Genomic DNA, 10808 nt, shown 5'->3' with positions numbered 1-10808 from the left:
AATTTAACTTAAATCTTAAATTTATTTTATAATGTACCATTTCTTGCACTATTTAACCTGTAAAAGTAAAAGATTTGAGAATAAAAACATGTTACAGTGTACACAACAAACAAAAGTGTATTAAAACAATGTTCAACACCAATGAAAACCTCAACATTTTGGACTTTTAAAAAGAGCATGTACTCTGTAACAGTTTCTATAGATGTTTAACACTTGTGTGAAGTTCCTCCCATACAAGAGGTTGGAGATATGGATGACTGAGCTGGACAAGGCAGTCTTTCACTTTCTTTGCTACATAGCTTTTGCTTATGATTTTCATTGCTCTTCATCTTGTAGTATACATTATGTCTTTAGCATGTTATGATGATAATATAATATACCAGCAATTCTTTCATTTTAGCAAGTTTCTCAAAATCTTGTCTGAAAACACTTATAGTAGTATTTAGCCGAGCATGCGAGCATTACTCTGATTTTACAAATATGAATGAACCAGTTCTTTAAATCTTAGCTTTAAATCATTTAATGCACTTGGCCACAGCAGTTCCAGACACTTTAAATGTTCCTGAGCTACTGTGTCTTGACTGTTCATTTTGGAAATTGACTTTCTTAACGAAGATTATTTTTTTGCAGTTTTCAGCTCTTTTACATTCTGAAATGACAAATTTGACTTTATGTTACTTCGATTTTTTAGTAGTAATGGATTTTCCTACTTTAATGATAATTTGTGAAAGACCATGCAGTTTTGTAACTACTGGTCGATGGTGGATGTGTATGACTTTCGTTCTTCTGCTGAACACAAATGAAGATTTTTGGAGCTATTGCAACTCTGTTGGTCCATTCAGTACAAGTGAGTTTTTGTTTTTGTTTTTTGAAGAAAAGAAGAAAAAAAAAAAAATGATTTTATGTATTTTGAGTTTGAAATGATATTTACTCATTATTCACACACTTTATCCATTTATAAAGCTGACAGTGGATTCAGGGCCAGATCATGATCCCACATGGCCCCTGGGCACATGTCTTTGGTGCCTCCTGCCACTGAGTTTAATTTTAGCATATGCCCTAGGTTGTTTTTGGAACAAGGGGAAGTTACAACTTCTGTTAATGAGTAAACTGGGCCAATGCTAATGATTTAAAAATGTTAGAATATTCACCAATATCCGTCCGATATAACAACCCAATCTCACTCCAAAGGCGTGAAATACTGACACTTATGCAAGAACCCAACGCGTCAATATGTAGACACCAAAACAGCCTTTGCCTTCTGTTTCCCAGCTCAAAATATCTAAATAATAGTGTAATGTAAATCCAATTATTGTGACAAAATTTGTCACAATTGTCAAACTGTCTGTTACATGTTTTATCTGGTTGATAATTGATTAGTTTTAGGAAAGAGGTTGGGTTAGGGGATCCAAAATATCAATATAATTATGTAATGTAACTACACTAATATATTCACAGTATAAGTATTATAAAACACATCACAGTTAAACATACCCAAAGTTTGACAGTGATGCCTCGCTTATGAGAATGCCCTGGGCTTAATATTTGTCAGTCGTATTTGACTGTCATGCAGGATCACAGAATGAAACAGTGATGACAATTAACACCCTTATTATTATTATTATCAGCAATATGCATTCACATGTGGCTTTATTTGAATGTTTCAGCGTGAATACTTTGACACTGGGATATTAGAATTATGTACTAGTGACATCATTGCGTGAGGACATGAAAAAGAACTTCTGAATCTTTTTTTTTTTACGGGTTTGCGGAAATGAATCGGAATTACAAGTTAGCACAGCAACTACTCGATGAAGAGAGCAATAAACACCAAGTACCTCATGCATCCATTCTCATCCAAAGCTCAAGCGCCATTCTTCACTGTAATGGTAACCCCCAAAAATCCAATATAACAGAAACTCCTAAATACCAAAATAACAGAACATTAAACATTAGTACATTAGTACATTAGTACACAAACTATTCTCATCTTGCTCAAAAATGAATAACACTTACATAATGTTTAATTTCAAACTTTTTTCTTCCTATCTTCATCAATGCTACATTAATGCCACAAAAAGTATTAATGTAGTCCCAACACAAAAGGATTAAGTAAACTTCCATTTTACAAATTTAAGTGGATAGAATGCAATGAAATCAAGTTGGGAAATTTTTTTCTAGAATTGTGTTGATTTAGTTCATTTTAATTACGTAAATTCAACAAGCAGCAAAAATCCTTTTTATGGCAGGTATTGCATTGATACATAATCATGTATTTTTATTTTTATTTTATTTTTTTAATTTTTGTTTTTACTGTTTTTAATATTTTAAAACTTAAGCTATATGTAAAGAGCTGGCATGTGACAGGTTTCTTTCTGAATAGTTGATTTTTGAAAGAATAAGAAAGAGCAAGAGAAAGCTTGACAGCATCCTGAGCAGGGGCTTGCTGCTTTGCAGTGCCCTCTTGATCTGATCCACAGCAGAATTACACTAATGGACTGTGACAAGTCCCTTTCCATCCTTATCCACAGACCATAATCCACACAAGCTAATGAACTATCAGTTTGGATTTCAGATTGACCATAAGCTCCACCTCAGTCTCCCCACTTATTCTCAACCAGAGTGAGAGTGAAGCTGGGGAGGGAGAGAGAGAATGAGGCAAGCGGTTGAATGACGTTGTCTGGAGGGCAGACTTAACAGTGGGCAGTCAGAGTTTACAATGCTTGCTGGAGGAGAGGTTTTTACCTTGTTTATGGAGTGCAAAGATTGAGGGGCCCATGCTTTGGACTTGATTGAGGGGGATTTTTTAACCACAATTGGTTTCCTTTGTCACGGGGAACCAACAAAAGAGAGCGTTGCGTTACAAAGATAAAGGTAGGGACATTAGAGATGTATGATAGAAAATATATTGTGCTCATGCATGTGTGTGTATATTTCACACGTATGGATATTATATTTCTCAATTACAATTAATGGGTAGTTGATGTATAACATGGCTTTGAATTAGTTTTTTAATCAAGATCAAGATTTTAGATTAAAATATGTATGAATATAAAAAAGAAAGTGTATAGTTGTCATGCTGTGACTAATTGCCATTTCTCTTAAGTTTTTCACCATTTTTAATGAACTTTTTGCCTTCAAAAGATTATTTTCAATGGTCCGGTGGTGTGAATTTTTAAAAGTACAAATACTGTACGTATTATTTTATAGTTTTTCAATGAATATGGTCATCAAAACTGCATTTATTATAATTATAAAATAATTTGCAAAATGCTGTTTAACGTTGTTTTAGATGTATATAGATGTATAGCATGTCCCACTAGAGGTCAACTGTCCTAATATGTAGTGAATGGATTGAGATAATGATCATTATTATTTTAGATAACAATAAACATTTAACCATCCTATAATTATTGTGAAAATTTGCAGTGAGATCAACATCATATGTAAAGTGCATACATTGAATTCTAATGCACAATCATTCAATTTGCAGTTGTACAAAGGAATGATTTGGCATTGAAAAAATAAGAATGGAATGTGCATTGGAATTACCTGGAAAGTAGGCAGGACATATTTGGGCATAGGTACTGTATTTGCATAATGATTCTCATCCTGGATTTTTAACATATTGTACATCGACACCTATTATCTAAACCTATTTTAATAAGTACGCTAACTATAGTCAGGTCTGAACGTATTATCAAGTCATAGTAAATTGCTGACTTCTTTCAGCTGACATCTTTTAAAACAAGTAACCCTCAAAAATACTTTGTAGTGAAATTTTAAACACCTAAGTCAAATATTTTGGATCTGTTAGAGGAGATTTGTAGAGATTAGTAAATTTGAAAAATGGAGATTAGAATGTTTGAGAAAAAAAAAACAAAAAAAACTGGCCAGATACTGTAGATACTGTGACATAAATATATATATTTTTATTTGTGATCATTGTTGAACTTGAATTCGATATTGCACTAATTTACAAAGAAATTAAACTGGTTTTTAATGGCCAAATGTAATCAATTCATAATACCAACGTAAAAACTAGTTAATAAACTAATTTAGAGTAAAATGTCAACTAGAAAGAATACAAAAATCTCTTTGTTAACCCAGGACCAAGGGCAGAGCCTGAATGTGAAATATACTGTCAGCCAAGGCTAAGCTGACCCACTTTATGCCTTTTAGGCTGATGCTGCATTCACAGCTTTATAGTTCAGCAACAACATTAAAGGTGAGCATTAATTGGATGAGAAAGTATCAGGGTCATTGAGCAACACAACAGGCCCTTTATTTAGCACTATCACTGTGAACAAGGATCACAGATTACCAACAATACTAAACCAATGGCATGATGCCACGATGCTTAGAAACACAGTGAAATGTTTTGATAGCACCATAGAGTCAGTGTTTACAGGATAATCAACCTATGAATGGCTTGCTTATGGTTGTCTCTGAACATTAAAGTGGTATTTGAGCATTGAAAAAATTACATTCTTCACCTTTAAGGTCTGCATATGACCAGTAAAGGTGACATGCTGTCAATTGCCGCAGAAAATAACTTAGACTCCTCCCACAGGTTGTGAAAACAAAGGACAAATGTGTGTGCAGTAAAGCTTTTACAATGGAAGTCTATAGGGCGAATGTACAGGACTACAAATAAACATTTAGATTATGAAACTGTCACATTTTTCTGAAAGTGTAACCATAAAACTGAAACATTACATCTATTATTTAAATCCAATCTTTCAACTCATGCTTTGACCATGTAAAGCCAGTAAACTTGGCTATTTTGCATGGTATTCGTGCAAGGATATCAAGAGGGAATCTGATGTACTGTATCGGTAAAGCACTGGCTGTGTCCTAATTCGCCTTCTTGTCCTATGCACTAAAAGTCTGTTATTCACTGGTAACAGTAAAGTATACAGTTTTCAATATGTATAAAGAAAGTGTACCAGTGATGGGACATATTTCTGTCGGATACTGTTTGCGTTTGCATCTAGCTAAATTCATTACCTTAAACAGATTATTACTTAACTTTTAGCTTTGTACAACTAAAAACTGCTGTGACAGCTTGGCCTTCCTCATCACTTTTCTTCAACTGTAAAAACTGTCACAAATAATTTTTCCATTGAGAAAAAAGTATCATCCAGGAAAAAGTTGTAAACGTGTATCATCCAGGTACCCTTTTGGCATACTGTTTTAATGATTTGGGATGCACTAATTTTAATTTTGCAGACTATGTTGGACAAATGGTATTTGAATCAGAATGCACAGACTGTTTAATGGAGCAAAACTCCGCCCATAGACTTTATGTTGGTAACGCAAAACCAAAAGTTCATCATCCGAAAAAAGTAGTCCCACCTCAAATTTACATATGAAATAGTAAACATTTTTATTGAATAACTCATGTTAATGATTTTTTTTTATTTTAATATATTTCACTTACTACATTAGTAAAAAGTTTTGCACAGGAACAGTCATATATTTGTAAAACGTGATCATTTTCCACACTCATTCTGACCCTCTGTCAGCAACGCTCAGTTTTGGTGCTGCTTCTCCTTTAAGATTTGACAGTAAAAGCCCACTGTTATGATTGACTCTCTGCTCTTGAATGACCTGCTCTCTACTTGCCATCTCACTGCTCACCGCTACTGGGTGGGGCTACGGAAGTGATAAGGTAAAGTAGACGGTCAGATGCAAATGTCTACCACAGTGTGACATCACAATGTGGAGGAAGTAGAGAACGAGTCGTTTTGGCAGCTTGGTTTCAACAAATGCTCTTTTTGCTGAAAGGAGGAGGTTTTGAGTCCTGAAAATTACAGTATGTTTGAGCTTTTATATGTTAAAAGTTCAAGGCAAATTTGATTCCTCATGTCATAACCCCTTTAACAAAAATATGAGCTTCACATTTCTTCATTGAAATTTTGCAACTCTGCCTTTAAAACTTCTGGTATATTCACCCCATAAAAGTTTTTGTAAGATTTTCTATGGTAATTGACAGCATGCCACAGATCGTGTTGATGGAGCTTAAGTTGTATTTAAACTGGCACATTTCTTTAAGGCAGCACTTTACACTTTAGCAGATAGGAATTTTTGAAGACAGTCTCCAGGGAACATGGGAGTTACAAGCCTTGCTCTTAACCCCTGATATAGGTCAATGCGCTGGAGTTGGATCTCAGTAACTCTTAAGTTTGTTGTTGATCACTACTTGACATAGATTCTGAGGCCACCTTGCAGGTACCTCAAACCTTAGGACAGAAAACCTAAAGCTAACTGAAAGATATTTAGCAAGAAATTATCTCAAATAAGCAAATTATTGACACACATTATATAGTAGAACAAGGCCATAGGCCAGGGCTACTCAAATCCAATTCTGGAGAGCCACCATCTTGCAGTGTTTAGCTCCAACCCTAATCAAACACACATAAACAAGCTTATCGAAGTCTTCAGGAATACTTGAAAGTTACAGGCAGTTGTGTAAGAGCAGGATTCATTAGTCATTGTTTAATCCCTGCCTCCTCTCTCTTTATCTTTCTATCTCTCAGACATGGATATTGGAGGTTTGGAGACTGTGGTGGCCAACTCGGCCTACGTGTCAGCGCGCGGGAGTATAGATGGTGCTGCCGCGGCAACTATGCGTGACAAAAAATACCGGGCTAAGCTCAACCTTCCACATATCAGACAATGTGAACACATGAAGACCACAGTCGATTCTGCATTCGACAGCATGTGCGTACGCCAGCCAATTGGTAAACGGCTCTTTCAGCAATATCTCGAAAGTGAAGCTGCTCACAAGAATGCTGCAGACCTCTGGAAAGATATTGAAGACTACAACATTGCACAAGAAAATGACAGAGCTCAGAAAGCACAAAAGATGGTCAACAAATACTACGAGTCATCCTCCAAGAATTTCTGCAACTTCCTGGCAGACAAGTCAGTGAGCAGGGTGAAGGAGGACCACAAGAACATTCCAGGAGATCTTTTTAAAGAGAGCGAACAGCAGCTCCTTGCCCACCTGGAAGCGAAAGCACTGAATGGCTTCAAGGACAGCATGTACTTTCTGCGTTATGTACAGTTTAAATGGCTGGAGAGTCAACCTGTTTCTGAGGATTGGTTCATGGATTTCAGAGTCCTTGGAAAAGGCGGGTTTGGTGAGGTCCATGCTTGCCAAATGAAGGCAACAGGGAAGATGTATGCTAACAAGAAACTGAACAAGAAGAGGCTGAAGAAACGTAAAGGTTATGATGTAAGGGAGAGGGCTATTTTATCAGTGAAGACTGCTCTATACAAACCAAATTTGGTTATGAACTGTCCAGACTTTTCAGAGGCGATTTCACACCTAGTTCATTCGGAGCTTTTCATTCGGAACCTGGTGCATTTTCTCCCTTTAGTTCGGTTTGTTCAGGCATATATTGTATGAACATGACAATCGCACATGGAACGTGCATTTCAATGTACAATGCAGTGGCTTTTTCCATAACCGTGATATAGTCAATGCATAAAACTTTGTACAGGTTGACTTTATTTTTTTCCTCACAAATTGGCATGTCCAAATGCCAGTACTCTCTAGTTCTTTGTGGTGGTACAGTAACTCGCCTTAATCCAGGTGACCGAGGACGAATCTCAGTTCCTCCACTTCTGAGACCATCTGATTACGTATCTTATCACTTAGCTTTCTGAGCGTGTTACCACAGAGACTTTAGTGCGTGTAGAAACTCACGCTATTTTCCACGGCATGCATGCAATATTCCCCACATGCTCCACTGAGAGCAAGAACCACCCAATAGCAACCACTTAAAAAGGTAACCCACGTGACTCTACCCTCACTAGTAACAGGTTCAATTGGTTGCTTAGGAAAGCTGGCTGGAGTCACTCAGCACTCCCTGGATTTGAGCTCATGACTCCAGGGATGCTAGTCAGCATCTTGGCTCACTGAGCTACCCAGGCCACCCAGGTTGACTTTCTACCATTATATCAATTAAACTGGTATATCTCCCGCCCCACAAGCTAAACCTCCAAACAGCGTGCAAACATTCTGACCAATTAATTTGCTCCATTTTGAAATGCTGCCTTATGAAAGCGAACCGAAGCATGGAGAAAATGCAACATCGTTCCAGTAGATGCTTTTCCACCATTGGGCTGAACGGTTCTGAGCATGGTGAGTAATGGTACGATGAACACGGTTCAGCATAGTACAATTACAAACCATTCCTGACCCAAATTTATTAGCATGGTCAGCTAACCATACTCAGGACAGGAGAACCATGCTGGTGGAATGGCATTAGCGACATGGTGACACATGATTGGTCACTTGCCACATCAGTCCATTCTAATCCTGATTTCACAGCACCACATTGTGTTAATGAGCCTGGATTGGTACAGAACAGCACATTTTGGCAATGGTAACTATTCGGCCAGATGGTGGAAAACCCTCTAATTTTAGTCCCTGTTTCGGAACAAAGCAAATTAACTACAGGTCTGAAAACAGCCTTAACTTTTTTATAGGAGGCCCTTGTAATAACTGAACTGAATAATTGTCCTGTTAAGTATGCTTCCACAAAAACTTGCAGGTTACATGGAAGGGAAAAGAGACATTGAGAGAAAGGGAAAGAGACAAAAATGAGATTAGATTAACCTGAGAACATAGTATTAAGCAGCTCTAATCATAGTGTTTTGGCTCAGTGAAAAGAGGCTTGCAAGCTCTGCTTGATACTCCACAAAGCAGCTCAACTGCAACAGAGAAGCAGTAAGAAAGAGCAGGGAAAAGGAGAGGAATCCTTAATGGATGAAGGAAGAGAAAACAATAGAAATAATTTGGAACTTTGCATTGATGTCCACACCAAAACAGAAAGGCAATGAGAAATAGAGTTTAGGAGGGGTAGCAGGAGGGGCTAAACTACTTGGCTGAAAAGGCATTAGGAGGGTAAATGGAATTAACCTTTTGCTAACATTTATAGATCTCAACTGAGAACTGCTTAAACTTTCTTGTCTTGGAAATTCATCCTCATCACCAATTTCAGAACCTATGCAGAGACTGTGGAAACATGGGAATATATTTGTCTTTCCCAAGTATTGAATCAATACATTAATAGTTGTAGATTTCCTAGTTTCTCATGTGCAGAAGTTTATAGACCTTATTCACAGCAGTGCCATCTTTGATTTTTGACAGGAATGACAATGAAGCTGTGAGGGATAGACATATTTCTACAGTTTACAGTTTCTAAAATGGGCTGTACTGTGGTTTAAAGTGTTTTTGGATCGTTTCATGGAAAAAAAAACATAAAAAATATCTTTCCAAAACCATTCAGTAGACAAAAAACTCCAGATAACATGAGTTGTGAAAAATCAGATGGGATCTAGGAGCTTTATACAGGTTTATACAGTGCGTGCCATTGAAGAGATGGTAAGTATATCCCTCACAGCCTCGTTTTCATTCCTGTTAAAAATCAAAGTTGGCACCACTGTGAATCAGGTCTATTGATGGATAAAATATACAGTTAAAATACCTTAGAAAAGCAAGGTATGTGGTTAACAAGAACCTCTTTCAGGATTGACTTTAGGAAGATTTAATTAGTGTTTGCTCAAGATATAATGATGCAGGACACAAGCTAATTCTATGTTTTGGCCTTTACAGTTGGTCTTTGTCTTAAGAGGCATAAGGGCCTGAGTTTCAGTACATGCTTGCACTTGTATTAAATCTCCTGAAAACAACCCGTGGTCTAGTAGCAACCCATCCAAATAACATTTCACCATAGTACCACTATTTTTCTCTTTTGCTTTGTTTGACCTTTTCTGTTTTAACTTTTCTCATTCCATGATGTCTCCTAGGGTGCTATTATTGAGAAGCGCATTCTGGCTAAAGTGCACAGTCGTTTCATTGTGACTCTGGCCTACGCTTTTCAGACCAAAACAGACCTCTGCCTGGTTATGACCATCATGAATGGAGGAGACCTCAGGTGTTACTTACATGTCCATGTTTGCAAATAGTATGTGTACATTCCTTTTGAATAGCTCATAGAAGATACCATGGCATAGCACCAGAAGTCATGATGTTGTTAGAGTAGTAATTTTTGTTACCCTGTCCAAAACACCATCGTATTACCATGGTACTTTTAGGTAAGAGTAAAAAAGCAACATTTAGAATTTATAAAGCAACATTTAACATAGCATATAATGTACAGAATGTGTGCTGTGTGTCTGTAAGAATTGTAGCAGCTTTCCTTCTAATCCAGCATAATCTGTACAGATTATTTGAGCGGCAGCATTGATATTCTTGAGTTGTAGTGTCAATTTGCGTCACAACCTGATTTCTCTGGGCCCTGCTTACAAGGCCAATGGGTCATGTGCACATACGAGGTTAACATACTTTCCCTATCTGACACTCAATCGACGTTGTGTTGATGTAGTGTCACTAGGGGTCACTCTTGGGAGCCCGAGACACCTCTCTGGTCTTTGATAGAAGGCCAATGAAAATTGGCGAGCGGTATTTGCATACCACTCCCCCGGACATACGGGTATAAAAGGAGCTGGTATGCAACCACTCATTCAGATTATCTCTTCGGAGCCGAACGGTCATGCTCACTGAGCTGAATTCCCATGGCTGTTCATTCACCTCTGCTGGATCTGATGGCGCATTTCAGTGGCTTCTCCCCCCTCTGCACTGGTGCACTGCAGAGAACGCCCCTGGGCTCTTCGGCAGAAATAAAAGAGTATATTTCTCTAAAAGAGTATATTTCTCTAAAAGAGTGGCACACACGGAACGTCTTTTAAAGATGCGCCTTTTTAAAGATGTCTTTCCGTTTGTGTGTTAT

At 37.4% G+C, this 10808-nt stretch overlaps 1 protein-coding gene across 1 annotated transcript in view; it reads left to right on the top strand.

Moving 5' to 3' along the window:
- The first annotated feature begins 2618 nt into the window (after positions 1-2618).
- grk1b (G protein-coupled receptor kinase 1 b) overlaps positions 2619-10808 on the top strand; it is a 37627-nt gene continuing 29437 nt past the window's right edge. The window contains exons 1-3 of the mRNA XM_051686359.1: positions 2619-2874; positions 6543-7243; positions 9826-9953. Of these exons, the coding sequence (XP_051542319.1) occupies positions 6545-7243; positions 9826-9953 (827 nt within the window). The 5' untranslated portion in view covers positions 2619-2874; positions 6543-6544. The remainder of the gene's footprint in view (positions 2875-6542; positions 7244-9825; positions 9954-10808) is intronic.

Source organism: Myxocyprinus asiaticus, chromosome 4, assembly GCF_019703515.2.
Source record: "Myxocyprinus asiaticus isolate MX2 ecotype Aquarium Trade chromosome 4, UBuf_Myxa_2, whole genome shotgun sequence".
In the NCBI taxonomy this organism is placed as follows: domain Eukaryota; kingdom Metazoa; phylum Chordata; class Actinopteri; order Cypriniformes; family Catostomidae; genus Myxocyprinus; species Myxocyprinus asiaticus.
This window is presented reverse-complemented; position numbering and strand designations above follow the sequence as displayed.